This window comes from Xenopus tropicalis, chromosome 8, assembly GCF_000004195.4.
Source record: "Xenopus tropicalis strain Nigerian chromosome 8, UCB_Xtro_10.0, whole genome shotgun sequence".
NCBI lineage: Eukaryota > Metazoa > Chordata > Amphibia > Anura > Pipidae > Xenopus > Xenopus tropicalis.
The window spans coordinates 92,710,440-92,734,202 of record NC_030684.2 but is presented as its reverse complement, the minus strand read 5'-3'; the positions used below and the strand labels follow the sequence as shown (position 1 = coordinate 92,734,202).

The 23,763-nt window shown below is 39.3% G+C and overlaps 2 protein-coding genes across 8 annotated transcripts in view; one reads left to right on the top strand and one right to left on the bottom strand.

Moving 5' to 3' along the window:
• Positions 1–1,167, bottom strand: part of LOC100145161 (uncharacterized loc100145161) — a 10,345-nt gene extending 9,178 nt beyond the window's left edge. Inside the window, exon 1 of one of the 4 annotated variants that reach the window (XM_012967997.3) lies at positions 1,080–1,167. The gene's annotated coding sequence lies outside the window, so the exon portion shown is untranslated. 4 annotated transcript variants of the gene reach the window in all.
• Positions 1,136–23,763, top strand: mis18bp1 (MIS18 binding protein 1). Of its 4 annotated transcripts, none has more exons than XM_031890684.1 (17): positions 1,136–1,222; positions 2,798–3,492; positions 6,528–6,656; positions 8,645–9,144; positions 10,270–10,343; positions 11,768–11,898; positions 12,400–12,490; positions 13,853–14,571; positions 15,404–15,576; positions 17,206–17,326; positions 17,822–18,758; positions 19,257–19,429; positions 20,833–20,987; positions 21,932–22,077; positions 22,169–22,256; positions 23,061–23,115; positions 23,226–23,763. In XM_031890684.1, the coding sequence occupies exons 2-17, from the start codon at positions 2,898–2,900 to the stop codon at positions 23,336–23,338; spliced, it is 4,200 nt and encodes a 1,399-aa protein (XP_031746544.1). In that variant the 5' UTR covers positions 1,136–1,222; positions 2,798–2,897; the 3' UTR covers positions 23,339–23,763. The 4 variants fall into 4 exon arrangements, with proteins under 4 accessions (XP_031746544.1, XP_031746545.1, XP_031746542.1 ...); XM_031890685.1 differs by having other exon boundaries at positions 1,209–1,288; positions 20,836–20,987; XM_031890682.1 differs by having other exon boundaries at positions 1,209–1,288.

Sequence of the window (23,763 nt, the reverse complement as noted above, 5' to 3'; positions counted from 1 at the left end):
TCAGGCTACCACAGGATATTTAATGGTCAAATCTAACAGCTATGCTGAGAGGTACCTTATGCCTCAGCCATTTAAATCGGCAGAACAATCTACGGTTTTGTGCAAGCGTCAGTTAGGGACTGAGGGCATCACCAAGTCAGAATACAATGCTTTTTACAAGCTGCGATGTGCGCCAAAGAGGACAGATACTAGGGCAGCGGTTCTCAACCTGTGGGTCAGGACCCCTTTGGGGGTTGAACAACCCTTTTACAGGGGTCGCCTAAGACCATAGCAAAACACATATTTCCGACAGTCTTAGGAATAATTTTATGGTTGGGGGTCACCACAACATGAGGAACTGTATTAAAGGGTCGCGGCATTAGGAAGGTTGAGAACCACTGTACCAGGGTGTCTAAAACCTTGCACATGCCACAATTACTATTTACTTTGTTCTTATGGTTTAATGTATGTAAAATAAAACATACATGTGCATTAACCACTTATGCCCTTCAACATTGGATTTCATGAGCTGAACAAAAACTTTAAATGCAGTTGTTTTAGCATGAATGCTGCCATTTCTGGCCGCAGCAGCACAGAACTAGGAGGCTGAAAGGAAGTGCGATTAAAGATCGGTACCATCAGAATTTTTTAGGTTTGTGTCATGCAAAATACAGGACAGATACAACAGTATGCTTGGCCTGCGGGGTACATTTGAATCGCTGTACGGAAAATGTGCCGGCCTGCTTGCTAAATGTTCTCTGCAGATCCAAAGGTATTATTGTTCTAAACACAATAGGGAAATAACCCGATCGCCTCGATATTTACCGTGATTGAGCTGATGCGGGACTGCGACACCGTCCATCAGTTTATTCACCTTTCGCTGTTTTTCTATTATTCTGCTTTTACAGCGGGTCTATACAGCTTATTACTTGCAGAAACAGAACCAAAAGAACAGGAGTCGGCCATGTTGGTTTGGGGCACAAATACCCACACACCCGGAAACCCAAAAGACAACTTAAGGATCTACCTTGTTCAAGCTAAACATCCTCTAATACGCAGCAAACACCTATAGGTTTCAATTGTACAGGAAACAACGTTACCCGAGCAGCAGAAACTACATCACTTTCCTGCCATCTTCGAATATGGCCGCGGTTCTTACAGACCGGATTTTACGAAGATCTGTCGATTCCCCTCTCGCATTTCCGCAGGACATGACGTTAGGGCGCTGGCAGCCAATCAGTGGGTAAGAGATCAGAGCTTGAAATTGTATTAACCGACGTTCCAAAAAAGTGGCGGCAGCGCAAGAGTGGTGAGAGCTGCGGGGATAGCGGGGTGTGGGAAGGGAGAATTCTTGGGAACGTTGTCTCAGTAACACTGTTTCTTCTCTAACAGAGGAGCCCAGCTCTATTCTGTTTTCTTTGCTGCACTTCCCAAGAGCGGCTAAGTTATGCCGGGCAAACTAAAACAAATAGAACTGCTCTGCTACTGCTGTGTCTCCCATTCTTTCCAGCTGCAGTGCGAGTGTAGAATAGGGCATGCTGTCTCCTAATGGAACCCTCTGCCAACTGGATAAATGCTGGTAGTGTGGCAAGTTTCCAGTGCCAAAGGATCCCGGTCCCTGAGGGACGTACCTAAAGGACTCTATCAATGTCAGTGCTGCATTTTCCATGCCATGTGTAGTTTAAAGAGGGGGTTTACCTTTAAGTTAACTGTTAGTATGTTATAGTATGGCCAATTAAAAGAAACTTTTCAACTGGTCTTTATTTATTTATTTGTAGTTTTTGATTTATGTACCACCTTCTTCTGACTCTTTCCAACTTTCAAATGGGGGTCACTGACCCCAGCAGCCAAAACACCACTGCTCTGTCAGGCTACAATATTATTGCTATTATTACTTATTTTTCTAAATAGGTCCTCCCCTATAAATGTATCAGTCACAAAAAGTGAAATAATTAAAAAAAAAAAAAAGCAAAAAACAAAAAAAACACAACTAATAAAGAATAAAGACCAATTGCAAATTGTCTCTAAATATCAAGTTATGCATCATTCCAAAAGTTAATTTAAAGGTGAACAACACCTTTCTTAACTGCTCATTTGTAACTATATCTGATTTGAGATGTAATTCCAGTTCTTAATGAATATGCAAACTGCAAAACAGCCTCTGCAATGTGCTTAAAACCCACACAGGGCTGCTGTGCTTCAGTAACAAAACCTTATTCAGGTCATCCTTCTAATCATAAGGAGGGTGAGAAAAGTAAACACTTTTTACACCAGACTCTACACTCACACACTGTTAATGCTGTTTAAATGTGGCATTTAATGAATATAGTCTGTACTTTTTTTCAGTCATTACAGTTAATCAAAAAATTGCATGAGCAACTGCAGGTTTTCAGGATACACACACGCAAGTATGGATACTTGTGTAGCTGTCTTGAAAACCAGGTTGTGTTGGTGGGTCCTATGGTCAAGCTAATACAACCCAACTCACCCAAAACAAATAGCATGGCCATTGTTGGTGCTGAAAACATCCAGATTGCAATACCAGTACGTGGTTTAAATCAGTGCTTATAGTTCTATTTATGACTGTATGGCTTTCTCAGAATGTCCCAAGTAATTTCATCCACACAGGATGTAGAACAGTTGGCTTAGCTACAGCTACTTGTCCATCAGCTGTGTTATGTTTGTGCATTTTTCTGTTCCTTGATTGCCTAATATATGTAGTTGATTACTTGCTTTTCCATAAGATTAAACATTTTAGTGATGTTCTTGGCTTTGCTAACACATCCCCCCTTTCACCCCAATGTTTTTTCCCTGACAGTAATGAAGACATGAAGTGAGCATGCAATGAATGCCTATGAGAAGCCTGCACTGTTTTGTCTGGTATTCCACTACAGGAAAGGTAAATCATCTGAGATAAAATGTTCATAGCTTCAAATGCTCAGCACAATGATCCACCAGCTTTCAGCAATGGAGGAATGCATCTGAAGTCCATTCCACTGGACAAAATCCCAGCAAATACTTTGACTCCAATCAAAGATCTTGAGAAACTATGCATGGAAGAGCCATGTTCATCAGGGACTCCAGCCAAAAAGCCCAAGAAATTGGTTTCCACGACAGCTCTTCAGTCGACGCTGATTCAAGATGGAAATTGCCCTCTTGAGTTTCCTAATCTCAGTGTAATAAAGCCAAGTGGTGCACAAGGAAATAAATTATATGGGAAGGATCCAGCACCACTTGAAATAAGGGGTTACTCCCCATTCTCTGAGCCTGATTTTGTTTTGGAATCTCCAGCCAAAGTTTTTGAAAGGATGAAGACATTCGCAGCTCAAGAGAAACAACTTAAAACACCCATTAAAAATCAAAGACTCTCTGATATTATAAACTGCCAACGTGACATGATATTGACACCTATTACAAATCTAGCAGTTTATAGCAGAGAGCGGGAAAGCCGACTGTTCCATAAGCAAACCGTGAATATTGATGAGAAGCCTATCTGTAGCAACATGTATTCAGGTGGGTTAATATTTATTTATTTTTGGTAGGTTAACTGGTATTTATTCTGGACATTTAATGCAAAAGGGCCAGTTATTCAATGTAAGGAATTTTGCTTTAATACATATGTGCCTAATTTAAAGGTGTAGTTCACCTTAAAATTAACTTTTTGTATCATATCTGTATTCTAAGACTATTTGCAGTGAGCCTTTATTTTTTTTATATCTTGTGGTTTCGTACTCTGTTACCTGGAATTTTAACTGGTTTTAATATAACTCTAGCAACCAGGCATCAGCTTGGAAGTCAGAAAAATCAATAGGAGAGGGTCTAACAAGGAATATAAACAAGTAATAATAATTGTATTAAACGCTCATATTTGAATATGTATTTTGTTTACTAAAAATAAGCAAAATTGGAATGCTAATCATGTTTGAAACCTCACAAAATAAATAATAAAGACCAGTTAAAAATCTGCTTAGAAATGGTTCATCTTAAAAAACAAAAAAAAACAAACAGATATCGGTCAGGGAGGAGGCCTGTTGGAGGGCCCCATACATGGGCAGATGAACTGCCGAATCGGTCTGAAGGACTTGAATCAGCGGCCTAAATCTGCTTTGAAAGGGCAAAAAGCATAGCTTTTGGATTCCGCTGGAGTACCAACTCTATTTAAACAAAAAAATGTAAACTGCAATTGAAGTAGCTTTAATTGAAATCCCCAAATAACTTCTCCTGATGTAAACATCCTGTAGCCTCATGGATACTGCCGACTACTTTTCCTTTGCATTGTTAGTGCTAACTTAAAGGACAAGGAAAGGCTAAGTCACTTGGGGGTGCCAAAATGTTAGGCACCCCCAAGTGACTTTAATCGCTTACCTTGTACCGCAGGCTGGTGCCCCTGTTAGGAGAAAACAGCACCAGCTCAGGTTACCTGCGAGCGAGCGATTCCTCCTTCCAGCTTCATTTTGCTGGGACCCCATGACAGGCGCTTGCGCAGTCGAGTGAAAAGCCGACTTCTCTGTTAAAGTTCAGCTTTTTCACTCTACTGCGCAGGCGTGCGAGCGAACAGGAAGGAGGAAGCGCTGCAGCTACCCCGCGCTGGTGCTTTTCTCTCCGAACAAGGGCACCAGTCCGGGGTAAAAGGTAGGCGATTTAAGTCACTTGGGGGTGCCTAACATTTTGGCACCCCCAAGTGACTTGAATTTTCCTTCTCCTTTAAATCATGCCAGTCACGTCAGAAAGTGGGATAACTTGAAGAGCCCATGCTCCCCCCAAATACAAAATTGGGGGGCACCTATGGTTTCTTGTGTCTCACTGGTTGTGGCTCCTCTTGCCCCGGTTTCCCCTGAGGGCATGGGTTCTGCTTGCTTTAAAGGGGATCTGTCACCCTAAGAAATAACTCCAAATTTTTTTCTATATTGTTTGTTGAGCAAAATAAACTTTACTTACTCTATATAAATATAAATCTTGTTTCCTTCCGTCTTGGAATTACTCAATCAAAGCAAGCAGGCAGGCACCATTTTTTTGACACTGTTATGAAGGCAAGCTTTGTATCATGCCAAAATCTTTTTTATGTGCCAGAATGGGGGACCAGATACCCATGCACATGCACTGGCTACGCAGTTAGATAAGGAGGAGGGAGAGGAAAAGTGAGATGTGCAGTGACATCTAGGTAGTGCTGAATGGAAAGCTAAAGTTATTGTCTGCCCCACCTCTATGCCTTCTATGCCTAAGGCATAGAGGCGGGGCAAACAATATATGATTGACAGGTGGGATTTTTTAAAGCCTTTATAATGGGTTTGGATGTGTTAATATAAAAATGAATTTGGGTTTCATGTTTAATTTGACTTTTATTACTGTATATACTCGAGTATAAGCCGATCCGAATATAAGCCGAGGTACCTAATTTTACCTAAAAAAAAAAACTGGAAAAATGTATTGACTCGAGTATAAGCCTAGGGTGGGAAATGTAGGCACTACTGCTAAGTTTCAATAATCAAATAAATAATAAAAGGATACTCAGCGTGACCCCCTGTTAACTCTTCATAAATATAACATGTTGGCAGCTGCAGACTAGGGAAAGGTGATTAGGGAAAGGTGGATGGAGGACCCTTTTACCCTCCTGCCTTGAAGAGTTACAACACTGCTGATAAAAAAAAGAAAAGAGAGAGAGAAGGTGTTGGTATGTGCCAGAGTCTCGTACATTAGGTGCCTTTGAGCCTTAATTTATAAGTTATGAATAGAGACTTATTCAGCCTGCAGGGACTAGTTTCCTAGCTTGCCTGCTGATTTACCCTGCAAGAATAAAAAAGTTTGTCTTCCTGGCATTCATATGCACGCACCCCCCACCCCCCGTGGACGTGCATGCGTCTGCAGTCCATAAACATGAAAGTGTTTATTTGCTTTGTCATTCCATTTTTTTGGGCTTTTGCCTACTTCGCAACTAGTGTTTTCATTTACCAGCTTATCGGGCTTGTATTTTATTTCATTTTACACCAAGGAGAAATTATGGGGGTTAGCCAAGTCATTACAAGGTGTATGTTAGAACATCTGCAATATGCCTGATCATTTACCCTCCATGTACAGAGTCGCCCTGGGAGGGGTAGTGACACTGCCTGGAATCTTCGCTTGTTTTGGAAACGGTCGCGCACCCACCGTCCTTTGTACCTGTAAAATGTAGAGCAGCCAAGTTCCATTCCCCCCTGGTCTTCTGCTGGCTAGGATGAGCCCTCCTGCTTGGGGGGCAGACCCTTGCTGCTGGCATTCATATGCGTGCAGAAGACCAGGGGGGGAATAGAACTTGGCTGCTCTACATTTTACAGCACATTTTTGGTGCTGAATAACTCTGCTTATACTCGAGTATATGCGGTATACAGCTTTTTATGTCTCTGTGACAGGTCCTCTTTAATAGTTACACCACTAATGTGAGATGTTTTACTGGATCATTTCTAAATAAGTCAGTTGTATTGTCATTTGCATAGTTGGGCACTCTTAATTAAAAAGGTTTTAAATTATATCTATAAATGCCAGTTAATGTCTTACTTTTCCTACCCATTTAGACCCAGAAATACCTAAAGACATCCTAATTGCATCTCCAGCAAAAGTATTCCTCCTAATGAAACAGAAGGCTTTGGAGCGGCAACAATTAATTCATAAAGATGTCACACACAGTCAGATTCCCAAGGGAGGTAGGTTGCTTATCTTGCATGGTACCCAATATGTTTCTTCATAAAATGCCCCAAATTTCCAACAATTGATCCCATTGTTTCCTATTGGGTCATGTGAAAAATCGTTTACAAGTGATGTTCCAGCTTTTGTAGCCTGAGAACAGTCTGTAGTTGCATTTCTTTTACACTTAAAAATAAGCTGAAACTATCATTTTCAGTCAATGTATTAAATATGAAGACAAAAAGGAACACCAAGAGCCCCAATAGTGTAATATGTTTTTACAAGGAGTAATGGTAGAATAAACAAATAAATACTCACAAGCCAGGGTTACCAATAGGCAACCACTGTATAGGCAGGTGGGGAGATTGTCCTGACCCCACTCAGGAATAAGAAGTCGCTCTCTGTAGAAGGAAGAAAAATGGGGATGACACCCCTCCACTCGGGGTGGACTCGGTATAGTGATAAGACAAAACAGAGGCGCCAAAAGGATAAAATTAGCTAAAAACACTTAAAAACCCAATGGGTAATTCAGAGGAAGTAGTAGTAAGCTTACCTCCTCCAGGCAGACACCAACAAAAGTGGTAATTTTCAGTAATAGTTTATTCACAACAATATTGCAACGCTTTTCGCAGGCATTTCCTGCTTCATCAGGCAATGTAGAATAAGCACAAAAAAAAAAAAAACAGTGTCTTTGTATATACACACCAGGAGCCTCTGCAGAGGCTCCTGGTGTGTATATACAAAGACACTGTTTTTTTTTGTGCTTATTCTACATTGCCTGATGAAGCAGGAAATGCCTGCGAAACGCGTTGCAATATTGTTGTGAATAAACTATTACTGAAAATGACCACTTTTGTTGGTGTCTGCCTGGAGGAGGTAAGCTTACTACTACTTCCTCTGAATTACCCATTGGGTTTTTAAGTGTTTTTAGCTAATTTTATCCTTTTGGCGCCTCTGTTTTGTCTTATCAATGTATTAAATATATTGGGAGTCATTTATAAACACTGGGCAAATTTAAACTGATTGGTTGTTATGGGTTATATTATATATATATATATATATATTTCATACGAGTGACGGCACTCACAGGAACTTTGTACACATGTCCAAAATTAAAGAAAAAAAAACTTTAGGTTTGGATGGATCTTATAAACCTAAAGTTTTTTCTTTAATTTTGGACATGTGTACAAAGTTCCTGTGAGTGCCGTCACTCGTATGAAATACATTTACAATTACCGCACGAGCACCCAGGCATTATCTCAGACTTATGGTGTGCTGCTTACGATATATATATACGTATACATATCCAATCCATATCCAATCCATAGGTTTTCAGCACACCAACAGACCAGATAATCAACAGGGTTATCCAATCAGGCCAACGTTTCGGTCTCCTCCGTCTTGACAATGGTCTTAAGAGGAGACCGAAACATTGGCCTGATACATTTTTAAAATGATTTAAATAAAGAATCTTGATTTATATATATATATATATATATATATATATATATATATTATATATATATATATATATATATTATATATATATATATATATATATATATTATATATATATATATATATATATATATATATACATATATATATATATAATATATATATACAGGATTTGGGATTTGGCGAAGATTTAGCCTTTTTCAGCAGGATTCAGTTTCAGACAAATCCACGCTCCTGGCCAAACCAAATCGGAAAATGACTTTTTGTCATGTAAACATGGAAGTTGAAAATTTTCTGCTGCGTGTGGCAACATTTAACCCTTCCAGAATCTAATTAGCATACGCTAATTAGGATTTGAACTTGATTTGTTATGCAGCTGAATACTTTACAAAGGATTCAGGGGTGTGGCCAAATCCGAAAAAGTAGATTTGGTGCATCCTTAATATCAGTGAAAACTGGAGAGCAATATCTCTGATATTGTGTGATAGTCTGTACCAAGCAAGTTTTTGTTAACTTAAATCTTAAAAGGTTTTTGCCTTTTCATTTACAGTAGATATTAATACATCAAACACTGGCTCAAACTTTGTCTTTGCTCCTGATAAGCCTGAGAAACCGGCAAAGCATGGGGCCTTCCTGAATGGCAGCGAAGAATGCATTGTGAGCAGCACAAATCCCAGCCCAGACATAGCACTGGGTGAAAAAGGAAACGAAGGCGATGATGAAATGTCTCAACGAAGCCACCTAAGTTTATTGCAGAATGAAACGTTGACTCCCGAAATCTGTAAACTCATAAGTCCAAGGAAAAGCAGGGAGAACATGAAAACAGCAAGTGAACACTTGAATAATAATAATAGAGGTTTTATGGCCGGGTCAAAGCTTATGTCAGGAACTAAGGAATTCAAAAACCTTGGCATTAAAGGTTCCACCTTATGCCCTGATATGTGTGATATTTTACTAATATCCCCTAAAATTCATATTCCAAGAAAGTCCAGAGAAGTGCCAGCTACAGTTCATTGCCCTGATACAACCAGAAGTAATCCAAAAGAAGAGGTAGGAAAATGCACTAAAAAAGTTTTTATTTTTTGCAACTGCAGACCTAACAAAATGTTGTGGGTATATTTATATGGGCAAATTCAATGTAGTAACATTAAGGGGCAGATTTATCAAATCACGAGTTCGAATCCCGAATGGGAAAAATTTGGTTTGGAAACGAAAATTTCTGAAGATAGCAAATATCATGAAAATGCTTACGAAAAAATCATATTAGTCACGATAATATCATATTGGTGATCCGAAAGTCACGAAATTTTTGTACTGTACAATTGTAAACAGCGGTAAAACCTTTCCGATTTTTTCGTGCAAGCGTACGAAAAGTTGTGCGCCGTACGACAAAATCGTGAAAAATTCGCCGAAAATAGGCTCGGAGCGCTCAAATGAACGCTCCGAGCATTCGTGCCTTTGTAAATGTGCCCCTATGAGTCGGTCACTAGATTTGTTTTCTCAAATTTGCATATTCATTCCTAATTGCAAAGAAGTTGTTTGCTCTTTTGATTTGGCATACTCTTTCAACCTGAGTGGTAACTGTAAACTAGTAAAACTAGAAGTATTATACTTGTTTGACCCCTTCACTGCTACTTCTTAAACTACCAAGCTGCCAATGCTTTTCTAAGTTTGCAGGATAGCCAGCCCTCAAAACCTTTTTTTTTTTTTTTAAGATTTGTTAGAAATGGCACAAACATTAGGCTAGTTCTTTGTGTACTCTTTCTTTATATTGACAGTTATACAGTGATTATATTAATTAGTATTTTAGTATGTTGCACTGTTTGAATATTTATTTCTAGGTATAATGTCCGCTTATTATCTCTGATTTCTTTTTTGCTAAAATCTCACTCATGGTCCACCAAACCCCCACAAGTCTTCAACCCATTTGTAACCCAGTTAGCACCCACTTTGCACCTCTTGGTGCTCCCCTCCACAGGGGCCTTTACTGGATTTCCCCCTGTCTCCCTCAGATGGTGGCCCTGATTTCAGGAGTCTAGCTCTGGTAGGTTCTTATAGTAAATGGAAGGCTGCACGGGCAGAGGTGGGTCTTTCTTGACAGTGATGAAACCATCTTGCCTGATATTTCCCTAAATGTCTTCTGAAATCTGACTGAACTTTTTCATTTTGACACAGGAAAACATTCTCTTGACTGAATGGATTATAACATTTTCTGGTAAAGCTGGTGTTTGCTTAGAGGGGAAACGGGTGTAAGTATTTGTGTGTATTTCCGCTAATTTTTGCTCCTTCATAAATTTACAAACAAAGCTCTAAGGGCAGTGGCACACAGGGAGCTTAGTCGGTGCGTGACAAATCTTCGTTGTCGCGGGCCTTAAAAGGAAACTTCGGGCGACTTCGGCAAATCGTGGTGCCACATATGCCATCCCACCGGTGATTTACATTCTAGGCCAGGGGTCAAACTCAATCACATAAGGGGGGCGAAATCTAAAACACAGGCCAAGTTGCGGGCCAAATTTTTTATTAATATACTTAGTAAGATACTAAGGGGTATATTTATCACAATGTGTAAAAAGTGGAGTAAAACATTACCGGTGATGTTGCTCATAGCAGCCAATAGATGCTTTGCTACTGTTGAAATCTGATTGCTTGGCTTGGGCAACATTACTGGTACTGCTTCACTCCACTTTTTACACAGCATGATAAATATACCCCTTAGTCTTAGTTACTATGTGAGGAAAATGGAAATTGATCAGGCTGGATAGTCAGACACACTCACCAAGGGCCACATAAAACAGCCAGGCGGGCCGGATTTGGCCCCCTGGCTTTGTGTTTGACATATATATTCTAGGCGGTGGGGTTGCATTGCGGGGAGATTAGTCGACCGTGACAACGAAGATTTGTCGTGCGGCTACTAATCTCCCCGTGTGTCACTACCCTAAGGCTAATGTCACATGAAGCGTATTCTCGGCAAGCCAAGAATACACACCGATACTGTAAAATCCTCCTACCTGTGTCTGCAACTAAAAGCATCGAATGCACTCAGGTGCAGGCATATGTAGCTGATATCTGCCAAAAATGCTGTCTGCACGTGTCTGCACCGGCACAGGTAGGAGGATTTTACAATAGTGGTATGTAATCTCGGCTGGCGTTTCTTGGCTTGCAGGGAATACACTCTGTGACATTAGCCTAAGACTTAGACAAAGGAACATGCAGCTACAGTGTCAGTTTGGTTATGTTGCTTCTGAATTGGCTGACCATTGCCTCTTTTAGGGATCTGTTGATAAGGTCCTTTAGGGTAATGGAACAGTTGTACAAGGCTATTTGGAGCTTGTTTTTCACAACAGCATTTTGTAGGCTCATTGGTGAGGGAAACACTTAAGATCTGCCCGGTGCAGTTCTTATATTTTTTATCAGTGATTGCCTGCATGAATCTTAACCAGTGCTTATAGTTCATAGTTAGTTGAAGCTCCTGGTAGGAGTGACCATGTTGGTACAAACACATGCACATGAGTTAGCTGAGGCTAATTTTTGCATGATAGGTGCCCTTTTAGTGATCAAAATCCAATGTGGAAAATGCTTTGCGTTAGACTGACTAAAAAACTGTTTAGGATATCAATGGTTTTATAATTCCTTATAGTACTGACAACTTTGTAAATATACTTCTTTCCTCCAGGGATGCCTCGGGGCTGTATTGGCACAGTAATGTTATAGTGGAACGAATCCAAAGTGATAAAGTGAAGACTTTTTCTGGTCGTGTCTATAAATTGAAAGGGAAGGCTGATACAGCCACTATGCAGTTGGAAGGTAAAATAGGTGGTGATATAATTGTTTTCTTTTCTTTACACTGTTTTTCCAACAAAATTAAAATCCCTGTGACTGTTTCTTATAAAAATACATGGAGTTTAAAGGGCTAGTAACACTAGAAAATGAGAGGGTTTCACATGCTTTGAAATATAATGTACAGTACTGCTAACCCTGCGGTAATATAGTTTATATGAATATGATAGTATGTAGTCATGGGGCTGCCATTGAACCTTGAATATGATCACATGTGAAGGCTCATTAATTATTGGGGTCCCAGACAGAAAGAGGAAAAGAACATTAGTTTTTTCTAAAAGGTAACGATTATCCAACTTGGAGTGTTGGGTTTATGCACCGGTATTGTATTTCAGAGAGTCCAAGATGCTGCTCCAGTAATAATCTATGTCTTAGAAATGAACAACTGATGTCAGTCAGTAAAAAAGCAAACTTCATTTTCTACCCACCAAAATTATCTAAGGTTTGTTTTTTTTTGCATGATTTTAGGATTTCCCTCATGGTTTGTGCAAAAGTTTGCATCAGGCTTTCCAGAAGATTGGAAGGCTCATGTGGATCGTGTTCTGAAGGAAAGACACAGGTCTGTCATTAATAATAATAATAATTAATTAATAATAATAATCACCTATTGTAAAATAATAGGATATTAGAAGTTAGAGTAAGGCATTTCATAACCATATAAAGGCACGAGATGCAGAGTGGTTGAGTATGGGTCATGCAACTCAAAGGTATTGTCTAACAGCCTCATTTTACAAAGGCGGCATTATTATAATACACAAGACAGAGTCGTGATGCATATTACATTACTAAACACTGATTTAAACACTAAGTAAATCACTTAGCACAGTTTTTAAGGATTATTTACAGGCTAATAATGTCTCTTGTTTATAACATTCTGTAACTGTTTTTTAGGCATTACAAAACTAATCAATCACTCTGTTTTTATATAGGAAAAGTATGCAGACTTTAATACAGTTTTAGCGTTTACTATATAAATGTTAATGATTTATAAACTGCAGCAGTGCCACAAATTTATTTACTTCTGCAAGCTTTTTATCAGAATTTCTAAGCATCTATATGAGGCAGTCTACTCAACCCTAATGATTTGTTTGTAAATCCACACTCTTGGCTCTATCTAAGCTGATCAGAAAACCCTGCACTACACTGATGGAGCCCCAAGAAGGGCGAAACAGGTCTGTAGCTTGGTCTTCTGCTTTAAAAACCCAGTGGGTAAGTTTTAGCCTATAGGATAAACTCGGAGGATTTTCTTAGAGCTGTTTTAGAATTCATTCCCAGAATTCCTTTTATTTATTTGTATCTGTATGAGGCAGTCTCCTCAACCCTTATGATTTGTTTGTGAATAAGCATCTATATAAATGCCTAGCAAACCTTATTAGGGGTTTAAATAGGGTTTATTAGAAAGTAATCAACTTACATGGATCTCGCATAGTAAGATCTGCTTGCTTAGCAGTGTCTCAACCGAGTGCATTTTAACCCATTTTAGCCACCAACATGGTCAGGATGACTTGATTGTCTGGCACCGGGCCCAACAATTGGATCATAATGGGGCCTAGAGACTTGTCTTGAGAAAACTCCATCAATTTGCTGATGCAATCTTCACCCTACATAATTTTCAAAATTGCCTAGTCGATATCTGTCCAGTTTTTAACCAGATATTGATCGATGGGCTTCTGCTGAGGGTCCCATGCTCATGCAGATAAGCTGCCAACTTGCTCTGATGTGCCTGGAGACAATACCTTTTATTGCCCTGTGTATTGTACTTGGGGAGTAAAAACAGGTTTACTGGGGAAAAATGCACGGTTCATGTTTATTATGGCTCCTTTTCCATGTCTTATTACATCTGCACCTTGATTTACATCTATTGAGTCAATTTTCAAATTTAGTATGCAAAATTTATGTTAAAACCGTCTATTTTTGACAGGATTAAAGTAGAAGGAAAAAATGTTAACACTAGGAAGAATGAGGATATTGAACAAAAGAGACTGAAGGGCATTCAACAAGAAAGGACAAAACATTGCTATTCCAGTAGCACGGACACAGAAAATAAGTCAGTCAAACGACGGCATGATTTAACAAGAGAACTTGCAAAGCTCCTACCTAGCTCTCCCTCCATGGGCACCAGATTCTACCTTCGTGATATTGCCCAGAGAAAAACCAGGGCTTGCAAAAAAGGCAAGGAATCAAAGACTGTTCAACATGAAATGACATACAGCTGGGATTCCAGTGACTCTGATACAGACAGTAAAAGAACTAGAAGAAGGAAAAAAGTATCAAAGAAACAAAAATCCAAGTTACCTGATAGCCTTTCCACAAGGGATGCCAGAACCAATACTGGCCGTAGTAGCAATTCTGTATATGGTTTGTCATCTGAAGAATCGCAAGACCACGTATCACCCACTGTTCCAAAAGGAAGGCCAGCACTGGGTAAGAGCAAAAATTCAGTTACAGGCCGACAGACTAAGCAATCAGAGGAATTGCACTCATCAACCCTACCTAAACCTTTCTCCAACAACACAAAAAACACTCCTGCTCAAGCAAAAAATTCAACATATGATTTGTCTCCCTCTGAGAGTGATGTTGTCATCCATTCACGCACCACTAGAGGCACCACTAGATATTCAGCAAGTGGAAAGCAAAGCGGTATGTCTTTTGTGCTTTGTTTATGTAACAACCAGATCTGTTTTATGTAACTTTCTGTTTTATATCTATTTAAAAATCAAACTGAATATCCTGTTGCTTGTATCTATTCTATGTTGAATTAAGCACAGGTTTTGGCCTGTTAAGGCTACCATAAATGCCCACATTGGGCAGACATTTTGTGCTTGTATGGCCACCTTAAAGGACAATGAAAGGTTAATATAAATTAAAAGTAAGTCTAAAGGCATTCTTTTGAAGTACTTACTGCATATCTAAATTCCCAGATCCCTGCTTTCTTCTCTGAGATATGGTGCTGGCAGCCTACAGCAGTGTGAAGCCTACAGTGACATCACTGAAATCTCTCTGTCCTTCCTGTAGGCTGCCAGCGGCAGCCTTCCTGTTCTCTGAGTATGTGTGTAACTTGATCCTGTCTCCTGTTCTGAGCTACACATGCCCACCAGCCAATCAGAAGCGGATCTGGCAGAGGGGAGGGGGGAGGGAATGAAACACATGTGCAGTATGAAGCAAGGAGGGAAAGGAAGGGAGAATACCTTTTTAGAGATGGCTGCCTGTTCTAGAAAATGTGAAGTAAGTGTGACTGAGTAAATATTTGATTAGATGAGCCAAAAGTGTGGCGTTTTTACTAAACAATAGGAGGACTATTGGGCAGTATGCTTTTTAAATTTTGACTTGCATTCTCCTTTAAGGGTCAATTTCTAAAGACTTTTGTATCTGTTTCAGGGCAAGTCTACTAAAGTTTGGGCACTACCTGAAGCCTTTAAGATGATATGATGGGTATATTTTCTGTTCAACCGTATCATTTCTAATTTTTTAGTGGAGAATGAGAAAAACACCCCACCTGCACAGCAGTTGAATCGTGATGCCACCGTGAGCCGCAGTGGACGAGTTATTAAACCTCTTCTAAAATACTGGTGTGGAGAACGAGTGGTGACTGACAGTAACTTAAATTTTGTAATTGATGAAGGAACAACAAATTATTTAGAGACAGTAAGCATCTTTGCCTGAAACTTGAATTCATGTGTTTTTGGAGTAAGGTGTTTTCACACTAAAGAAATAGATACTTGTTTGGATTACACAGTGTTTCCTTCAGAGGTTGTGCTCTTTTTACTATCACTTCAGAATACAATGAGACTGCAGTATTCAGCCTCTACCTTCAGTGTTTATCAAGAGATTCACAGGAAACAAGACAGCTATTGTAGATAGCTTCCTGTGTGCTGGGACTCCAGTTAATTAAACGCAAGTAAATTAAAACATAACTGGTATATTTAAAAGTAGAAAATTAATTGCCCTTTTTTCCTATCTGCATCAAAGCCAATTTTTAAAATAGACACCTAAATGTAAAGAGGTCTCTTAGGCAGTATTATCCAGGCTGGCGGTTTTTTTCATTGTAATTTATAACATCAGAGGGAAATGACAATTCATTCCAAGCTTTTCTTTATTGGATATGTTTAAAGGGATTCTGTCATGATGTTATGCATTAGAACTGCTTTCAGATAACCTATTGTTCTTCCTACTCCCATGTAACTAGAGGAGTCTCAAGCCGGATTTGGATTTCTTACTATTGAGTGCTATTCTGATATCTACTGGGAGCTGCTATCTTGCTACCTTCCCATTGTTCTGCTGATTGGCTGCTGGGGGGAAAGGGAAGGGGGGTGATATCAATCCAACTTGCAGCTCAGCAGTAAAGTGTGACTGAAGTTTATCAGCACAGGTCACATGGCTGTGGCAGCCTGGGAAATGAAGAATATGACTAGCCCTGTGAGAAATTTCAAAATTAAAAAAAATCTGTTTGCATTTTTGAAAAATGTATTTTAATGCAGGATTTTTCTGGAGAAGCTGAATTAATTGATGCGTTTTGAAAAAAAACATGGTTTCCCATGACAGTATTCCTTTAAGGGAGTGTTTGTAATAGAAACAATTGCAGATTTATTGTTATCATTATTATTTATTATTATTTTGTTGGTATTATTTTCTGGTTGTATTATTATTTAGTATTGTTAGACGGGCAAGGGTTTTTAGAAATGCAGCAGCTTTAAATGAGAAGGAAAGGCTAGTAAAGAGTTAATCTCAAGATGCAGGCATACCTTCAGTACTCTCAATAGTGCCCTTAAGTCTCCCCATATTTCTCCTGTTCTGATGATCAGAAGCCTCATAAGAAAAAAACAAACGCTGAGCTCTGTAAAGAATGTTCCCATAATGCCACGCTCCTGCACCAAGACCAGAGTACATGCTCAGTTAGTAAGGAAGCTTCCTGCTGATTGGCTCAGATCACACATTCCTAAGGGGGGGGAGGGAGTTCTTAACATTCTTGAGGGAGGGGGGAGCAGGAGAGAGCTGCGCGTCTCTGGCACAGGAAAACAAAGATAAGAAATCCTGTTTCTTTTGACAAAGAACTCTGTGAGTGCTTATGGCTGTATTTACATAGACCTTTCTGATTTTTACCTTTCCTTCTCCTTTAGGGCTCTGGCACACAGGGAGATTAGTCGCCCGTGACAAATCTCCCCGAAATGCCATCCCACCGGCAAAAATGTAAATCGCCGGTGGGTTGGCATACGCGACGCCGCGATTTCCCGAAATTGTATAACTATTCGAACTCTGCTGTTTTTTTTTTTATAGAGTCTGGTTAAAAGAAAGTCTGAAATTAAATGCAAGCAGCCACCTACTCCCAAGGAGTTAGGCAAACATTCCCTTAGGCTTAGCGAAGGCACTTCCAACATGGAGAGGCAACAAAGATCAGGTAAGGCTTTCTTACACAAAGTAGTCAATGGTGCATAACATTTCCAGAAGTAAAACCTGGGTGCCAGAGCCAAAATAGTGTAAAACTATTAACAAAAGTGTCAGCACTTCCAAGATTTGATTAAAAATGTACAATGAATACCCTAAGATTAAAAAAGGAGAGATCACAGCCACTGAGCAATGAGTATGAACAACTGCATGCAATTGAATGGGTTGTAACCAGCTGAGCTACTTATTAGCAAAAATAAAATTGGGGGCCTGCTTGGCCAGATGCAGTGATCTGTAATAAATTAGTGTCCCAGTGGCCTCTGAAAAATACTTTGATATGTGCTAAGGGACTTACGGACTGAGGCACAGGTGGCGAGACTTTTTTCGGCCGCAATTGACCGGAAAACCTGGGAATGCAGAAGTGCGGCATGAATGCGTACGTACGCGACACACTGTTTATTGACTTAAACATTTTAATGCTGTGATCTTATTCCTCCGTTGTTTACAGCATCACAGCTTGGAAAAGAGAGTTGGAAAGAGGATTCTATTTCAGTAGGGAAGGCTTGCTCGGAAGACCCAACCCCGTCACAGACAGAGGAGAGCGATAATGAGGAACTTCCACAAAATCCTAGCACAAAATCCCCTGTGGTGGTGCTTACGCCAATTCATTCAAAAAGTCAGTTACGGAAAAAGTGCATTAAACACAATGTGCACTACGAAAGCTCAAATAAGAGTGAAACAGACACAAGTGTTTTTGAAAGTGAAATTGAAACACAGCCGTTAGTAGAGAAAAATTGCAATGGGGACCGGATTTCTAAATCGCCTTTGCAGAAACCACGCATTGCCCCTGTCGTTCTGGGGAATAAATTGTCTGAGACTGAATCTTCCAGTGAGGAGGGTAAATCTACCCATATTTCTGTTAAAAGGAAGCCAAAGACTTTGTCACAAAAGGACATAAAGAAATGTAACCAAGACTTGCACGCTGAGGGAAATAAATATTGCTCTTTGGAATTTCTAAATAATTTGCAAAGTTCTCAAAAAGAGCCCCTAAAACAAAAAAGCCCACACCATAAAAGTAGTAGGGGATATAAAACTGCACTAAAAAGCAGTGATCTTACAAGCTCTGCCGACTCTGATAAGGAAAAACGACCCAACGCAAGAAAATCTTGTGTCCTGAACAATCTGGGATCTCAAAAGCAAGCACTGCGTGCTTGTAGGTTTGACCTTGAGGGCTCAGAAGAAACATACAGCTCAGATAATGGTCAGCAGAGGCCAAAGAATCCCACAGCTAGAAGTTCTTTGGGCTCCATAAGTACTCCTACTTTACAATTTGCTTTAAGTAAAAGGACAAGGAGTTTACCCAGGAAACAAGGTTCTACTGTGCCGCTTCCAAAAATGAATCATGGTGAGGACTGGACAGAAAAGGAAGTTGAGCGTCTTTACAAGTAAGTAATAAGAACTGGTTTATTATTTTAATGGTTATAGATGGTGGTATGGCAATCTCTTCTTTTCCCTGGGCTGGTGCTCCTTTAAGCGGGGAAAAAAAGTATGAGTGGCTAAAATGTTGGCACCCTGTCCCCAAGTGAATTAGTCTTTCCTTGTCCTTCAATATTTCACTCCCTCTAGAGGGGGAGTCTGCAGGTTTTGCCTTGGTGTAAGCTTTGAAATCTTCACCATATATTAGATTCAGATGGGTGGTGGAATACATCTGCAGATTTGCTCCTTTGGGTCCTGTCAATAAATTTAAGGGGAAATAGAAAACCCTACTATCGATAACCATTGTAACGGTAAAGATTATTGCATTACCTTTATTATATGTGTCATTGTTAATCTTCATTCTTAAAATGTATACCTATGCCTACACTTCCAAAAAATAAACTCTTCCTATTAGTGGTTGTATTAATCTGCATTTGATATTTAATCCTTTGATCACCTTTTTCCAGGGCAATATCTTCTCTACCAAAGCATAAAAATGGATTCTGGGTGGAAGTGGCTATGTCTGTAGGCAGCCGATCTGCAGAGGAGTGTCAGGAGAAGTACCTAGAGAAGCAACAGTCAAAGGGATCTAAAGCTCAATCTAAAAAGAAGTCCGGGTCCAGAAAAAAAGAACCAAAGGGTAATAAAATAATATTTCAGTATTATGAGCAGTATATATATGTATATATTGCATATAATTAAAGAGATATCATGTATTGTATTGTATTGCACACCCATAATTCAAGGTAGCTGTCTGGGTATACTAGAATACTTAAGAAGTCGTCTGCAGAATAGATGATTTTTGTCTAATCAAAAACCAAAAATATGCATTAATTTAGATTTTTCATGGTAAACTGATTTGTAAATGTAGTCAAGTTGAAAGCAGGTTTTTGTTTATCCTTTTCTGTTCTTTGGGTCTGACTTTGACATATTTGGGGTATATTTTATCAAAGAGTAAAACTGTCTTGCCATAGTTCTTCACACACTTAATTTCAAAGGGATTTTTGAGGTGTTTTTATCAAATAGTGAACTCTTAATCTTACTTATAAAAGCTGCCAACAGACAGAGTTGGCAGTTTATCAGCCCATGTATGGGACCGTCAGATGGGCCTGTCTGACCGATATCCAGCTGAAGATTGGGCAGATGTTCATCAGACAGGTTTAATAATCCTGTTGGGGCAGGGGCACATTTGCTCATTGATGCAGTCCTCGCCCTGATGGCCTTCATCCCATCATTGTGATCTAATCATTTGGCCTGAGGGCTGATCGATCAGATCAATCCAGTATGGCCCACCTCAAGGTGAATCTTTCAGTGTATGGCCAACTTTACTTTAAATATTCCATAATAGAGAGCAGTAAATTTCCCTATGACGGACTGTGGTGAGCTCTCATTGAACTTATAAACATGCACCGATGCACTTGCTTTGCAAAATATAGCATATAAAGAAATGATTAAACAATATAAAAAAAAAAATAGTCATAGACAAAGCCCACCATGGTTTAATAAAATATAGTTTGTGCTAATAATTTTTTGTCAAGTAATTTCTGTGCAACGTCCAGTAGAGGGCAGTGTGCAGTTTCTTCTATCTGAAGGCAGTATGTATGTATAACTATTTATAAAGTGCCACAAGGATACGCATCGCTGTACAGTCTTACAGAATACAAAATTACACACGGGGAGGACAAATGATATAATAAATAAATACAATAAATATATATATATATATATATATATATATATATATATATATATATATATATATATATATATATATATATAAAGTGCCATGTGGTATGAGACACAGTAGGAAGGAGGTCCCTGCCCCGTAGAGCTTACAGTCTGAGTAGGCAGTAGGAATAGGCCAGTAGAACAATAATCTGGTTTGGTTTACTAGTCATGAGAAAGCTTTGTAAGGTTTGTCAGTATCTGGACCCCCCTTCTAATTAGTGGAATTGCCTATTTTAGCCATACCCATTGCCTACCCAGTAGGCACTCAGCCTGGTACTTAGCATTCAGTCACTTTAAGATGCCTTTTGTCTGTAGCAGGGAGTGGCTCAGAGGAGAAGCTAGTGAAAATAACAGCCAAGGTGGGAACTCTCAAAAGGAAGCAGCAAATGAGAGAATTTCTGGAACAAATTCCAAAGGATGACCATGATGACATTTTCACTGCTACACCATTCCAGACCAAGAGAGTGAAGGTAAGGGAAACACACTTTTGCTAATTAGCCTTATTCCTTATAACAGGTCAAAGGACAATGGCACTTAGTAAGTTATTGATTGTACAGACTCTGATTGTAGAAAGATTGATGGACTACAATAACAAAGCAGCATTGTTGTGCTTATTTAGGGTAGATTTATTAATGTTCAAGCAATCAATTACTGTAACCACATGCGAGTTCCTGAACACGTGTAGTTTATGTATTCAAATATCTCAGCTGCCTGATGATCATTTTTTTCTTCCCCCGAGCAGATTTTTAAAAAAAATAAAATAAAAAGCTCAGCAGGTTTTAGGTGCTGGGCTTTTTATTTATTTATTTTGAAAAAAATCTTATTGTAAACACTTTATTACTGCCAGTGATCTGCTTCCAACCATTTGAAGCATTGCTATCAAAATGACAGGGCTGCAGGTTCTTGCAAACTTTTGTAAGTACAGGTATAGGACCCATTATCCAGAATGCTCGGGACCAAGGGTATTCCGGATATGGGGTCTTTCCATAATTTGGATCTTCATACCTTAAGTCTACTAAAAAATCAATAAAACATTAATTAAACCCAATAGGATTGTTTTGCATCCAATAAGGATTATTTATATCTTAGTTGGGATCAATTACAAGGTTCTGTTTTATTATTACATAGAAAAAGGAAATCAGTTTTAAAATTCTGAATTATTTGATTAAAATGGAGTCTATGGGAGACGGGCTTTCCGTAATTCAGAGCTTTCTGGATAACTGGTTTCCGCATAAGGGATCCCATACCTGTACTAGAAAACACATTTTTTTCCCCTTAAGTCCCCACGCTCTATAACTTGTGATGCCGCAGCCTATGCAGCATTTGATTACCAAAGATATAGTTCAGCAACAAGAAATGTTCTTCCCATAAATCATCTATTGCTGACTCTGCATTATGTACTTTTTACACACAGTTGCCAACATTTAGAGCAAGTCATGAAGACGATGTCTTCCAGCTGACCAACACTGACCCAACAACACCTTCTTCAAGTATTTTTCCCTTGGCTTACACCCCCCAGTGTGAGCACATTAGCCCAGGAATGCTGGGGTCCATAAACAGGTAAGCTTTTAGATTCCATCTACCTTCACATGAGATTCACACTCTCCCAAACCACTGAATCATTTTCTCATGTTTTGTGTTCTTTATACAGGTCAAACAATGACAAATATGTGTACAGAATGCAGAAAAACACCAAAGGAGGTGCATTATCAGGATGGGGAAAATTAAATAAAAGACCTGTAAGTGTTTACATGTTCCCTTAAGTTTTAGTGTTCTTCTGGGTGAGATGATAAATGTTCTGCCTCCCACACTTAAGGTACGGTAAGCCTGTGGTGCTGGCCCCCTTTGGACCTATCATTAGCATGAAATGTGTTTGGGGGATGTAGGTGGCACAGACATCATTACTAGGAGTATATCACAAACCGGCATGTCTGGTGTGGGAAAATTATCCTCACTTGTTGGCATAATAAAAAGTGCATGCATACCCCTGGTCTCTAGACCTATTAGAACACAATGACACCTGTTTCAGTTCTTCTTTCTAGAGATTCCACATGTTGAACGAAGGTGTGCGCGGTACAGAAGTTGCTAAAAAGGCTTTGTATTGCTCATGTGCTGCCAAGCATGGCACAGGCTTTCCCTGGGAATAATAGATAAAATAGTGTCTCTGAACTCTGCAGAACTTACCTTAGGCCGTGCATTTTTTAGGAGTGCAAGACCAAGGAGCGAGGTTAGCAATACTTTTTATTTAATCTAAACCAGTGGCTCGAGAGCAACATGTTGCTCACCAGTCCCTTGGATGTTGCTCAAAACAGGTGCTTATTTTTGAATTCCTGGCTTTTGGGCAAGTCTTGGTTGCATAGTTGTACTGCCAAACAGAGCCTTATGTAGGCTGCCAATGGCTAATCAGAACCCCTATTTGTAACCCCAGGAACATGTTTCATGCTTGCGTTGCTCTCCAACTCTTTTTACATTTGAATGTGGCTCATAGGTAAAAAAAGGTTGGGGATCCCTGATCTAAACTTTACATTTTTCCCCATATTCAGGCTGGTACTTCATATGCCACTCCAGTTTCTCGACGGGCAACAACAGTGAGCAAAGGTACGTAAAGATTTGTTATATTGGTGCAGAGATTCATCCTAGGGTGCACAGTGTGTTAATAAGGCTGTGTTTATGCTTCATGATTATGTGCTTATTTTTGTCCCTATCAGACAAAGGCTGCAAAGATACATCAGTCATTGGAAAACTCTTTAGAACAGATGAACCAACAGTATCAGATGATGATGATGAAGAGGACGACTTTTATTTTTCTAACTCTCCATAGGCACAGTGACAATTTGAACCCTACTTTTCTTGTCAGGAACAAACTGCATTTTATTGCTGATCCTGCCTACTGGAACACTGTTGATTTCAGTAGCTACAAAAAAATGTTCTATCCTTTTAAAAGCAGCAACCATTGTACACATGTAAAATGTTCAGCTGGGATTTATCTAACAGTGTATGTTTTAGGAATAATTGTTGAATAAATTGGCAGCTATGGAATGAACTTCTGTTCCCTGTATATAAAAAAAAAATTATACATTTTAAAGTGTGCATAGTCATTTGTTCATTGTTTTACTTACCCTTAATCCCCAGTTTCCTGCACCTTTTGTCTAAATATATTTATCTATGCACATATCAGCAATTTCTTTAAGCTTCTGTTTTTTTTTTTTCCCTTTTTTAAATAAAAGTGTATTTTATTTATTCATA